General features: G+C 36.2%; 1 protein-coding gene across 1 annotated transcript; it reads right to left on the bottom strand.

Annotated features, from left to right (window-relative positions):
* Nucleotides 1–6,284: 6,284 nt before the first annotated feature.
* On the bottom strand, nucleotides 6,285–12,873 carry LOC111052779. The gene is made up of 3 exons (XM_039430352.1): nucleotides 12,717–12,873; nucleotides 11,169–11,333; nucleotides 6,285–8,812 (listed from the first exon to the last, which is right to left on the bottom strand). Exon 3 carries the CDS (start codon nucleotides 8,379–8,381, stop codon nucleotides 6,429–6,431), a length of 1,953 nt encoding a protein of 650 aa, XP_039286286.1. The 5' UTR covers nucleotides 8,382–8,812; nucleotides 11,169–11,333; nucleotides 12,717–12,873; the 3' UTR covers nucleotides 6,285–6,428.
* Between the last annotated feature and the right edge of the window lie 1,942 nt (nucleotides 12,874–14,815).

Here is a 14,815-nt window from a genome sequence, read left to right on the forward strand (position 1 = left end):
AAGTCATTTTTAGCAGGCTAATATTTGATCATTTTTTTCGCTTCTAACTAGCCTGATTTCAATTTTCCCAATTTTTCATGAATTTAATGCCACTTAATCACCTTACATTACATTTTACAAACAGTATAGTTAAAAAAATATATAGGATATTATAATTATTTCATATATTGGAAACGTGACAGAGATGTCTCCTTAGAATCACATACTTAAAATAAACTCTGTTACAGGAAACATAAGCTCCATATTATTATATTAGTGATTCAAATACCGTAATGCAATAAAAAATCAGTTTGATTTATAGTCAGTATATATTAAGTAATTTGAATGTAAAAAGTAAAAATTGAGCAAAATTATCGAGTAAATAAAAGATACTTACCGGCACAATCTCTACTTCTTGTCAAAATGAACGCCCGCGCTGCTTCAATTGTCAGTGAAACTAAAAATAATGTTATCGTGACTCAGTAGTAATAACCGACTATTCATGATTGAACTCTGCTCTAATGAACGCACACAATGTCTTTCAAGGTTATCACTTTATTTACTGAGTTCAGTCCATCCCGCTATTCCAATAACAACTTCTAATGATAAGTTCCTTGCATTACCAAACTGGACAGTTATTAAAATTCCACATCATTATTTCTAAAAACAGTTCTCCAGTTATTCGGTTTATATTACAGATTTATTAATATATTTTAGGACCTAGGCCTATTTAGTTTATGATCAGTTAATCTGATAAGCATATCACTTACTAGAGATAAGATTTAAAACTTCAAGAAAATATTATACGAGTCAAATTATAATGTAATTTATATAGGTATGCTAATGGAAAGTGAAAAATTGATTCTACAACACAAAAATATTCAATTCTTCTTGTTTGATGTAGGGGTAGGCTAAGATGATGATTCACTACAATATTACATGCATGTCAATTTGGTAGATACAATTATTGTCATATTAGAATACTGTATATATAGTCACATCTTTGACGATTGTACCATCAACAAGTTACATAACAATTTCTTGGAGTATTGTTATGTATCTTCTCTCAACTCCTGAAAATAAGATGCATACCGGTATTCATTCTGAAAGATGTTGTTGATCACATTTCGTAGTTGAATAAATAAATATAAAAAAGCAATAACCATTTTCTCAACTTGATGTATCCTAAATAATTTAATATTTGTTTTCAAACTTTTAAAATATAGGCCTAACTTATATTGTGAACCTCTCCATGACTCAGAAAATTAATTATACATGGTAATTATTTTTTTAACTATTTTATACGATTCTTGAACAAATAAATTATATTTACGAATAAAGTTATCACCCGTTCAACGGTACATTTCTCTTATCTTATTCGAACGATTAGCTACTAGCGCGATAATAGTCAGCCGGTTCCGTTTTACTAGAATCATTGTTTTCTGATTAATACCACACTTAAATGGTAACTTGATCACTTAAAGAGTTAACTTTTGTTCAAGGGCGTAGCCAGGAATAGAGTTTGGAGGAGGAGAGGCAAAGAACTGGATCACAAAGAGTGGATCTAATTGCTACCTTTTCCCCCGCTCCTCTTAACCCCTTAAATATAGGGTAAAGATCACAGTAATAATTACAGAAATCGTGGTTGCTATGGTGAACACCTTGGCATTGAATTCTATTTGATTTGATAATACATTACAACGTTGATACTCTGCAAAATACTGCGTAAGCATTTCATGCACATACTGGTGCTCTCATGTTGAGGGGAACATGCATTAATAATAAACATTTCTTATTTATATCAATCAATATAATCACAATCATATATTATTCATATGATTTGTAAACTGATAGCCTATATTTTCTTATATTAATATTCATGTATTTGGAACAGATACATGTATACATTTCCCCCCCCTGGCTACATCCATGCTTTGGTTGGTTCATTACCAAAGCATGATGTGGAAAAAGTGTCTAATGAAAGGTATATTACGTCAAGATTGAATGAACATTACATAGCCTCGGACGGGACCGGAATTTTAGGAATAAGAAATTGGACAAGACACTTGACTTACGATTTGGGAATTGGAATCTGCGCACTTTGACCGGAAAAGAAATTGAAATAGTGGAGGAGGTGAAAAAATATAAAATGAGTGTTTTGGGAATGAGTGAGATACGAAGGAGAGTGATGTGGGGAGAGCCAGTTGGACGACGGATATGTGCTCAGGTATTCTGGAACAACAGATGCAGGTCGAGTGAAGGGTGGAGAAGGCATCATAGTAGACGAGAATACAAACAACTTAGTAAGTGGATGGAGTGCCATAAGTCCCAGGATTGTGAGAATAGATATTGACCTTTAAGTAAAGATTTCAATTGTACAGGTGTATGGGCCAACTAAAGATTCGGATGTGGTGGGAGAAGAAGATTTCTGGGAGGATCTAAGAAGAACAGTAGCAGAAGTAGAGACAGGTCGAAAAGCTTTTATAATGGGTGATTTCAACGGAAAGATTGGAAATGACTATGAGCAGTGGCATGGCTGTATGGGAAAGCATGCTGGTGAGTCGATACTGAATGATAACGGAAAGCGAATTTTGGACTTTTGTATAGATCACCAAATGCTGATTGAGAATACATGGTTTATCCATAAGACCATACACAAAATCACTTTTGTAGCAGAAGGCAGAGACACCCAAAGCATCATCGACTATTTTCTTTACCCATCCGATTTGAGATATGCTGTCAAAGATGTTAAAGTTATAAGAGGTGCGGAGATTGATTCAGATCATAAACTACTGGTTGCCAACACTAGGTTCCAAAGGATAGCCACAATAAAGCAGAGGAAGTATGAAAGGGTCAAATGCGCGGAATTAAAAAGATTGGACAAACAAAATGAATTCCAGAAAGAAGTTGAAAGAGAATTGGCTGCTAGTGAAACATAGATAGTAGAAGACAATTTGTTCACAAACATCGAATTTCAATGGAACGCAATTAAAGAGTCGCTACTAAGAGCCTCAATTAAAGTATGTGGCCAAAGAAAAGTTGGAAAATTCAAGAGAAGGACAAAATGGTGGTCGGAGGAAGTGAAACATAAAGTAAAAGACAAGAAGAAGGCATATAAAAAGTATATAAGATCTGGAAGGAATGAAGATTGGCTGACATACATACAGTGCAGAAATGACGCTAAAAGGGCTGTAAAGGAATCAAAGAGCAAGGCCTGGGAGGAGTTTGGAAATGAAACGAAAATTACAGATCTGATGTTAAGAAATTCTGGACAGTTTGCAAGAGTCTAAGAGGAAAGTTTGGAAAACAGGCAAGATCTGTTAAGGATGAGGATGGAAAGATGATGTCATCCACTCAAGATGTACTGGAAACTTGGAGAAAATTCTTTGAGGGCAAGTTTAATCAGGATGGGCATGATCAAGAAATGGATATGGATGTGAATGATAATGGAAATGAAGAGGACCAAATGAATGCGGATATAACAAAGGATGAAGTGGAAGATGCCATTCAAAGATTAAAAAATGGAAAATCAGCAGGTATCGATGATATTGAAGCTGAGTACCTAAAGAAAGGGTGTGAGAATCTATTGAATAGCCTCACTAGATTGATACAGCAACTATGGGACCAAGAAAAGATTCAGAAGAATGGAAACAAAATGTAATAATCCCACTGCACAAAAAAGGTAGCTCCCCCGACTGCGAGAACTACAGAGCAGTGTGCAGTGTCATCAGTAGTACTTGAAGTGTACACACGCATTTTAGAGAAGAGACTTCGGAATGTGGTAGAGGAACAGATTGAGGAAGAACAATGTGCCTTTAGACCTGGCAGACAGACTCAGGATCATGTTTTCTCACCAAGATCCATATGTTCGAAATTTATAGAGAAAGGAAAACAGGTTCACCTTGCATTCTTGGATCTCCGAGCAGCATTCGATACTGTGCCAAAAGAAGTAATATGGGAAGCACTGGCTGCGAAAAATGTTCCTCTTAAATTACAGCGCGCAATAAAAAGTGTGTACAATGAGGTATTTGCAGTGGTTAGAGTTTGCGGACACGTTTCAAGACCTTTGCAAATGAAAAAGGGAATAAAGCAAGGCGACAGCTTGAGTCCACTACTTTTTATTGTCATAATGGACGAAATACATAAGATTTGCAAGCGGAGGGCAGAAAGAACAATGGTGGGTCGTTGGAATTTAAGGCCAATCTTGGTTCAAGCCATGTTGTTTGCTGATGACATAGTGCTGATTGCAGACTCAGAAAGAAAATTAAAAGAAGCTGTAACTGAGTGGAATAAGGAAATAAAGAGGAAAGGAATGAAATTGAATGTAAATAAGAGTAAAGTGATGGTGGTAAATGGAAATGAGGGAGAAAGAGTGGTGATTGAAGTGGAGGGGCATCGGATGGAACAGGTGGAATCATATGAGTATCTGGGAACAGTCATCAATGAAGATGGAAAATTGGATAAAGAAATAAGAAATAGAATCTCTAAAGCTAGTCGGGCTTTCTATGGTACAAGAGAATGTATTTTTGGAAAGAAAGAAGTGAGTACCACAGTGAAGAATAGAGTATACAAAAGCATCATAGAGCCTATAGTTTTATACGCAGAGGAAAGTTGGCCCTTAAAATCACAGCAAATGAGCAGAATTGGGGCAGTTGCAATGAAGTGCCACAGAAGAACGGCGGGAAGAACGTTGAGAGATAGAATAAGAAGTGAACGGATCAGGGATGAAATTGGAATGAAGGATATAAAAGAAGTTATAGATAAGAGACAATTAGGATGATGGGGTCATAAACAGAGGATGGATGATGAACGGAAAGCCAAACAATATGCAAATGTGGTTGTGAGTGGTAGGAGGAAGAGAGGACGGCCCAGGTACTCGTATGAAGAGCACATAAGAAGATTGGGAGAGGAGAGAGGAAAGACGGTGGGGCAGATGCGGAGGCTGGCTGTGGATTGGGACAACTGGAGGCGGTGGTCCGAGGCTACCCCGACGCTGTGAGGCACGAGCGGGGCAGAGAGAAAGAAGAAGAAAAAAGATTGAATGAGTTTATCTCCATACATAGGTTGTAACGATAATCTTATAATCCAAAGAAGCTGATGAGAAATCATTTCAGGATAATAATTCCTGAGAATGATTCATTTGAATGATTCCTGATCATTTAGGAGATCTAAATTAGATCTTGATTTAGGATCATCTTCTATAGGAGATTTTAAATTAGGTTTCGAGTACGATGAGTAGATACCGAGTTGGTTCATAGCCACAACCATTGTGAGCGCAAACACTACTATCTTACTTACAAATATAGGCTACTTTGTGCCTACTGACAGAGACAGTAAGCAGTTGAAAAACGGCTAAAAGAGTTATCTAAATGATAAAATTTTGTTGTACTTTCTAGTTGAGATTTCTTTAAAGTTTGGAATTTCTTACTGTATTATGATGTGAGATTTCAACAGAGGTGTTCAATTAGATGATGGATCTTTACTTGAAATCACTGACTCACAGCCAACATTTCAAACAATAAAAGAATTACTATTGACTTTCAAGACTCGTTGTTTTAACGAATCTACATTAGACTACTTTTACAAACTCCTATTTATCATTAAACAATTTGAAAGTTAGTGATTTCAAGTGAAAACCCATACTTTTAAAAATAATCAAACAGATAGCCTACAAGTAGTATTTTATTTGAATATTTAAACTTGTAATTATAATATTGAAAAATTGGGATATTCGAAGAGATAAGTGCCACTATTACTATTACACAACAGTTACTGCTGTCAGTGTTCAACATGGAAGAATATTATAAGCATCTCATCAATTCTTAATACTATAATTGCTAGTAACATAAAACATAATAGGCTATACTTCGAGAAAATTACAAATACAAATCACATGAAATATTATTCAACGTGATATTAAAACATAAATATAAAAGAAAAACAAAGTATAATGAAATTATGATAATTAATAAATTAATTCTTTGCACGAAATCGAACAATAGAAAAACATTCGTATAATTCTTCAAACAAACGTACCATAGTTATTTACGCTTTTATTCCTTTCACTTCTCGCTTATGGTTATGTAGTTATTCTAAGGAATATAATGTTGGTTTATGTGAATATTAATATGATCCAAGCGAATTCTAATAATGTTATAAGTTTATTGACAAACTTCCTCGTGCACTTAGTCATGAGTCCATCCTTAGTCACGACACTACAAGTTCAATCACAGAACTAACATGCATTGATGGTGGGGACAGCAGTGCCCACTGATAAGTCATTTATCCAGTTCTTTTTTACTCTCCCCTAACTGATTTGCATCACGCTTCAATGAAACTGAACATTTTCAAGGGATCAGTTTCAAATTTGCCTGATAAAAATACTTTGACTCTATAACATGTTTGATTCAAAAACGAGAAACATGAAATGTTGAATATTTTGATAGTGATTAATGATGTGGGAGTTGTGGGAGTTGCGGGATTTGTTGAAGATGAGAGAGTTGGGGGATTTGTGGGATTTGAGAGATTTGTGGGATTTGTGGGAGTTGTGGCAGCAGCATCTGTCCCGCACCTGTGTTCTGCATGTTCTGAACAGCATTGTTGGCAAAACTCATCAGCTTATGTTGGTGAGCATCATGCATTAGCTTATGCTGATGCTGCTGCTGCTGCTGCTGTTGATGCTGCTGCTGCTGCTGAAGTGCATCAGGCATCATCATATTCTTATTCTTACGCTTTCTACCTGGAGTAGCTTGAGGAGTGACTGATTCTTCATCAGAAGAGTCGTCGTCGTCTGATGAAGGCGTCAGTTGACTCATCAAGGGCTCCACATTGTCCTGTATGTTATCAACATCCCACATTGTCTGTTCAGTCTTTTCTACATATTTGAAAAAGTTTCTCCAATTTTGTGCAGTAACCGCCTCAAATGCCTGATCAATGGTACGAGTGGTGATTTCCTCTCTGGTCTGGGAAGCTTGCACAGCAATTATCTCCTTAACTTGGTTGAAGGCGAACTCTATGGGATTGAGTTCGGAATGTTGAGGTGGGAGCTTGACAATCCTGAAGCCATGGTACCTTGCCATCTCATCCACCATACTTGTGCAATACAAATGTTTCACTTTGTCCACTTCATTTACCAGTTCCCTAATTAGACTATCTTCAGGAAGATGAACATTTTTCGAAATCAACCAAAATTTGAGTTCTTCTTTCGAACTTTTTGCATTCGGAACATGACTGGTGGTTGCATTGTAGATGCCACTATCGAAAACAATTATTGAATTGGGCTGAAGATTCGGCAACAGTTGTTCCTTGAACCATTTTTCAAACGTTGATGAACTGGGATGAAAGTCTTTGATGTTCTGGGCCAGGTACATCAGTTTTGCTTTCTTCAAAAATCCTTGTTTCGTCGCAGCATGAACAATGACATAGCGAGGTCCTTTATCGGCAAAGTCTTTTGGCCGAAATTTGCATCCAGGTAAAACAGCATCGTTTGGAATTGAGGTTGAGGTGGTAGGCACCACCACGTCTCTCTGCGCGTCCTGGCCAACATACACATACGTTTCTCCGATGTAAACAATCGGCGTCTTGAATTTTAAACTTCCTTTGATTTCCCTCAAATAAGCATGTCTAGATATGATCAAATCATCTTTCTCAACCATTAACGATTTTTTGTTATTCTTCATAAACGTGAATCCTGAATCAAGAAGTAACCGATACAATGCAAGCTTCTTGAAATTTTCTAAAGTAGTATCTGCATTGACCTTAAGCAAAACTTGTTTTAAGGTGGGAGGGATGTTTCTTTTGAATAATGAATGCACAATTTTCCTTATGCCACTAATTGTAAAGAAATCATACTTCACTGCTCGGCTGTTTTTATTCAAATATTTCTTCTTTCCTTTCTTGGGAGGTGTTTTACCGTCTCCTTTTTTCAGTTGTTCAGCTCTCAATCTGTAGACAGAGCGCTTGCTGATGCCCGTTGCTTCACCTGCTTTGCCCATCGCAAAGTCCACACTTTTATCAGGGTTGGCTTTTCGAAAATATTCCACCACGTTCAACACAGTATCCTTCTCCAAAGTTTTAATATGCTTAAATTTATGTTTCGATTCTTTTTCCTCACCTTCTTTACTTGCTGCAGAGCTGTTGGCTTTTTTAGCCGCTGCGGCACCCTTTTTCCCCTTTCCAGGGCCATTGCTTTTCTTACTCATTCCAGGATTATTACTGTTTTTAGGCTTTCTTTTCTTTTTCTCTTTGAAAGAGTTAGAAATATCTTCTAGTGAAGATTTTGGAATATTCATACTCATATTAGGCATATTATTCATATTCATTCCCATATTCATATTCATACCCATATTCATGCCCATACCACCCATATTCATCATATTCATATTCATATTGATACTATTCATATTCGTTCCTACTAATATAGCAATGAATCAAAATGAAACAGTTCCTAAATTATATGAATGTGCAAAGCGTGTAGATTTTTTATGAAAATCGGCTCAAGTAAAACTCAAGCGATGTTCAAAAAAGAGAAGAAATGGTTTCGCCTATATTTGATATTGAGTTTAGCACTTCAGGTCAAACCGTTTAAGTGATAAAATCACCAAACGATTACAACCAAATTACACAACATTATCTACATTGAACTTGCAATACACAAAACCGAACTCATTGATAAATAATAAATTCAATAGAATGTCACTACTGAAAAATTGTGGTTCAGGGTCCAGTCGATCCAATGTCAACCATGGATTGATGAGCTTCTTCTGTTGATACCTGTTATGTTGATCGTCGTTGTTCCAACATCACTATTGCCACCTTCTAATGATTGTAATTCCTAAAAAAGACAAATCATGAAAAAATAACATCCAAGAAAAAAGTTTCAAGAACTAGCACCATAACAACAGTGAATAATAAAAACTTCCTACTTACAAAGTATCTAGTACAAAATTACTTGAGTAGAGGAAAGAATGGATCTACAACAAAAACAATGAAAAATAGCCTATATCTATATTGAGCTTGTTCTAAAAACCCAACTTTTAGATGGGCGTGGATTAACGCAGCCTGTAAGCCGTGCGGAATACAGCAAGTCATTGGACTTGGTGAACGATCATGGAAAAGTGATGGAGCGTGTTGTCAATTTGATAATGTTCGATATCAATATATTCATCAAAATTATTTGTATTATTCCTTGATTATGATTACAGCCATACTGAGTTTCATGAAGGTATCAAAAGTACAGTATTAAGTTAATACGGATTTGAGAACAAACCTCTAGAAATTTTTAGTAGAAAACTAAGAGGTATGTCCATAAATTTAATTGTAATGAGGCTCTCATGGCTAAAGGAATTTCAATTTTAGAGTTCAGAGATACTCAGACGTTTTAGACTTCCTTCCCTGCCTTGCGAGACCGGTTAGGCCGGTTGCAGACGAACCGCTATCGCATGTGGGATGTGGGAGCTACTATTTTCCTTCTGTGGTACCATAAACGCAGCGCATACAGAATGAATTGGCAGGCATGGCAGTGGCACTGATACTTTCACATGGCGTTGCGCGCTGTGGTAAGCGATTATTTTCCTTCTGATTGTGGTACCACTGGTTTGAGCACTACGCTTCCCCTAGCTTCTGTACCACAATCGCACTAATGAGCGTTTTCTCGAATGTAGTGTGAAAGACTCTGCGTTAGTCGTATTGTTATGTGGTTTGTCGGCCCACATCCCACATGCGATAGTGATTAGTCTGCAATCGGCCTTAGAGGTCAATACGTTGACAACTGTAGTATTTCGCGAGAGACGTCGAACAAATATTTCACTAACCCTTCGCCAACTTTTCCATCTGCTCCTACAACTCCTCGGCGCTGGAATAGTATATTTCGCACATAGAGCAGAAAATGAGATTTTTCCGGCTCGAAATCGGGGGCCTCGGACTAGAAAAGATTGAGAGCCGGAAAAACATTTTTGCTCGTGGTGCGAACGCTATTTTTCGCCACACACAAAAATAAACAAAATATATATGAGAATAGTTGTTTACTAAGCACTTCCGAAAGCAGAAGTGAAAGGTGATAGCTCTAGCAAATCTGAGGTAATCTGAATATCAGGAAATTGTCCAAGTATTTTTATTTTTTATTCTGATTTGTCTGAATAACCTGAAAGATGATGTTGAATTAATTATGTGGGAGGTTGAGTTTATAATTTTTTATTCTTTCAAATGACAATAAGATGATATTATTATAAATGTTTTAATTATTGAATAATGAACACAAATAATGAAAAGTTTTTTGATCAGCTGTTTTTTGATCACCTTTCTTAGTTCCATGTTAGCGGCTGGAAAGGGTACTCTTTCTGGCCTAGACCGGAAAGAAACCTGTTCTGACGTCAGATTAGAGTCGTCTGCAAACAATGTCTTTCAGATCTACGTAGGGACTGGAAAACAGCTGCTTTCTGCGCAGTGTGGCGAAAAAATGTTTACCATCAATGTGAGGCATCAGGAAGTGAGGCATCAAGAGATGGGTAATCTGAGGTTGCTAGATAAGGGACAGGACATCCCATTAAGAGCAGTTGGTGTGGCATTCTTGAGCAGGAGGTAGACTCCCTTTGTCAGCTAATCTCTCCTTCTCTTCTGAATCGTTCTCCCCAATTTTTCTGGGGGCACAAAGTGTCTAGAAGAGTTGATGGTTTTTCATTGATTCATATATCCAAATTGAATTATGCTTTGACAATGCCAACAATCGGTTATCACGATTTTCTTGTGGTTTTCAACTTTGTGGTGGAGGATTTCCCTATCAAGTTTAAAAACAGATGAGAAAGCTGATTCCGCAATTGGTGAGAGATTTGTTTAATATCTAACCTTATAATCCAGTTATTCACGTCTGAGTAGCCGAAACTTCAAATATGAAATTCCTTCGGCTACTTTATGAATTTACTTTATATTATAATTTACTTTATGAACCTGCCTCGTACAACATCTTATTATTATGAAGATCTTAGCGGCTCATTGCATCTTGTTGAACAAGGTTTTCTCTGTTTACTATCTAGAGAACAGAATCACTTTGTGAATCATACAACGAATCCATTCTCAACAAATTTCATCACAATACAAAAAACAAGAAATCAATGTGATTTGAATGATATTTGTACATAGTAAATCTTTTTCAACGTTTTTACAAATGGTTAATGTTAAATGTATAACGGTACCTGAGATGAAAAGCTTGGGATTCCGTGGTAATCGACAGGCAGCACCAAATATCTACTTCATCCAATTGAATTTTAAATTCTTTCCAACGGAGGCCGCTGGCTGATTAGAAAGAACACCTCAACAACGGCGATTCAAGCAAAAGACTCCAGAGGACCGGACTGTATCTGAAACGGAAATAGACAAGTTAGATTTCATCAATAGTTTAAATCTAGATATAAATAAAAAAACAACTTAAGCCATAATAAAACAAAACGTATAATTAAGAAGATAATGGCCTCTTCTGCACAAATTGCTTCCTTCCTGATTCTTTGCGTCTCAAGAGATTTCAATCATTTTTCGAATGAAATTACAAACATGAAAAAACATTATTATAAAAAATTTCTACTGAAAATCGAATTAAAGTTGAAAGGTGGGTGAATATACTAAAGGGTCTACCCCAATTGTTTATTGGTAGGCCTACATACTGTATGGAAAAAAGGTTTATGATGACTTTCCTCAGCCACAAATAACGTTTTTGAGTTGGACTAATGAGCTTGCCTGTCTAATGAGTCTAACTTGGAGCTTGCCTGTCTAATGAGTCTAACTTGGAGCTTGCCTGTCTAATGAGTCTAACTTGGAGCTTGCCTGTCTAATGAGTCTAACTTGGAGCTTGCCTGTCTAATGAGTCTAACTTGGAGCTTGCCTGTTACATTTTACAGTCTTCTAACAATCTATCAACTATCCATGTAATACCATAGAGAAAATATAGCATATACGTTATTTTGTCTCTGTGGTAATATTAAAATAAGTAAGTAAATCAATCTAATGAGTGATAGATGAGTGAATGCTAGATAGGAATGTTAGTAGACTGTTTCTCTGGTTATGAGGCTCCAAAAGCGAAAAGTTCATGTGAGAGATTAGAGAAATAGAAATTACAACACACTTTTTTCTATGTATTTCACACGACATGCTGTCAAATATTTAAGTAAATAATCAAAATCTTTTACTTACTGACTGTAGTAACAGTGAATACTGTTGAAAATGATCGCAAGACGGTCAAAAGTACTACAGTCAGTAAGTAAAATATATTGATTATTTACTTAAATATTTGACTGCATGTTGTGTGAAATACATAGAAAAAGTGTGTTAATAGATCGCAGCTCAGAATGGATCAAGAAACCATCACCAGAAATTACAATTCAATACTTAGAAATTACATAGGCCTAATATGACTGGACCAGCAGTTACAGACTTTGCAGAGGTCCTGACTAAAAGGCAATGCAGGTTGGCAAAGAATTATAAGTTATTTGAAGGAGCCGAGTGAAATATATGAGTCTTTCTATTGAGTAATTTTGAAGATTCATTGAAAAAGAAAATTAGGTTGATGATTTGAAATGTTATGTCAATTTTCACCTGATACCTTATACCTTCTTCATGCATTGCATTATCCACACTTGTAGAATCGATGGCGTATCATCATCCGAAAGTGCCGCCAAATAGTTGCATAACAATTTCTTGAAGAATTTATTTCCATCTAAAAATCTAATTTTAATCTAAAAATAGCTTACACATTTATTCTGGAAGATAGGCAAGTCTCTACTGCTCTGGAATTTTGGATGATGGCCGTCTATTGTTATGTACAAAGCTACTTGTGGCAAGCTCAAGTCAAGAATATTCCCTGTTTATAGTAGGATACTATTTTCTGAGTATGTTGCTCTTTACCCACATAAACTTTAGGCTCGAATATGGATATGAGAGATACGAGAGCCTACACAGCATCAGGTGGGATCCGAAACACCAGGAAGCGATTCTACAACTCATAAATTCCATTTTAGAGTGGATTCATATATCAGTGGATTCGACCCAACGGGAGAATCAGGCGCAAGTCAGCATACCTCTTATCTTATCTGAGCGATTAGATACCAGCCTGTATATAGAGTGAACCAATACTCTACTGCAATCATTGATTTCTGATCAATACCTCACTTTAGCTGTAGGGCTACATACTATAAAACAAATCCAATAGTTCAAGATTAGAAGAATCTTTTCTTAATAAATTAAAACGATATTACAACCCCATGAAGCTGAGGTGTATCAAATGTGCAATCAACTGAGAAAAATTTAAAAGTAGATCAGCAATTTTTCAGGAAAAACCTTCAAGTGGTATGAGTAGAATTATCTAAATAACGAATAGCTGGCCCATTAATTGACATCCGATGAAGCCTCAGCTTAATTGTGGGCACTAACAATACTGAAAAAAAAACAGGCTGAATATTTAAATACTAATATGCCGTAGCGCTTCCTTGAAGCTTTCAACAGTAAACACGCTAATGATTGATACGTATCATTCCCACAGTGGTTATTTAGATGCAACAATATTCAAAACAGCAATACTGAATAAGAATTACGATTAATTTGGTCAAGTTGTGTTCGGAACCCACCTGAAGCTCATCTCTAATTATAATCCTCCACATTACCCAAGTAATATCCTGGAGCTTATTATGTGGGTATCATTCTCAGCAAAAAAATTCATCTAGCTGATAGTTCATAAGTCACATCCTAGGATTCCGTAACTGCAAATGAAAATTACTGTAGCCTAATATGAATTTCAGTTCCAAAAGTACGTAAGTGTAGGAATATTTTCTCCTAGCTTCTGAATTAAATGAACTAATTGCATTTGCTCAGACTGAAAAGCCATACATTGGCTAAATTAGCAAATTAATTATTTTGAAAAGTCTATGGGAAGTGTGATGTCTCTTTTCACTAAAACAATATCAAAGCACTTTGTTTCTAATGCGAAGTGTTGACCTTTTCACGAAGTGTCTCCACTTTAAAAAAGGTAAAAACCCCTCCACCTGCAGAGTAGTTATCACTGGTAGTCAGAAATCCTCTTGGTTGTCTTGGTTGTTTTCAAGTCTGCCATAAACCAGGTGATCCAATTACTACGTAACCTCAATTTCTAAAACATGTTGCGGCATGAAATTTAGTTTACTGAAGGTGGTAATGTTTATGTCGGCAACAAAACATATACCTTTTGTTTGTGAGATGCCTTGCATCTTGCATGTGATAATGCTAGAAGGGCTCACCTTTACAAATTTCTGAGAGCTTTATAGCCTCACAAACCTGATAGAAAATAATGACTTGGTTACTGACAATGTTTTCTATTCAATTTCTAGTATCCGAGTGGTAAATCAAGTTTTCTACTATGATGAGACATGGTTTCAAGTAAGTGGATACATGAACAGCCAGAACAACAGATTTTTAAGTTCAGAGAACCCTGAGATTTCTCATGAGACCTCATTACATTCGCAGAAAGTGTGCATTCATGTGCAATCACGCGCGAAACAATTGACGAAATATATTTTACCAATCTTCTTTCGTTTTTGAGGATAATACTATGATCGTAGCTATGTCGCGTAGTAATTGGATCATTCTGTATATTCATACACCTCAGCTACTCATTTTTAAAGCGTTCCTCCATCATACAAATTTGATGATGATGCCATTAATTTTCTATCTCACTTCCAATCTCATTTGAGTAACATTTTTGCGCTACATTTGATATGAATTATCTCTTTGCTAATACTGAAGAAAGTATTTCAAACTTTGTAGCTGGATTCTGGCTTCAGGCTTGATGAATCATCAACTAGAAAATCAAACATTCAAA

Source organism: Nilaparvata lugens, chromosome 6, assembly GCF_014356525.2.
Source record: "Nilaparvata lugens isolate BPH chromosome 6, ASM1435652v1, whole genome shotgun sequence".
In the NCBI taxonomy this organism is placed as follows: domain Eukaryota; kingdom Metazoa; phylum Arthropoda; class Insecta; order Hemiptera; family Delphacidae; genus Nilaparvata; species Nilaparvata lugens.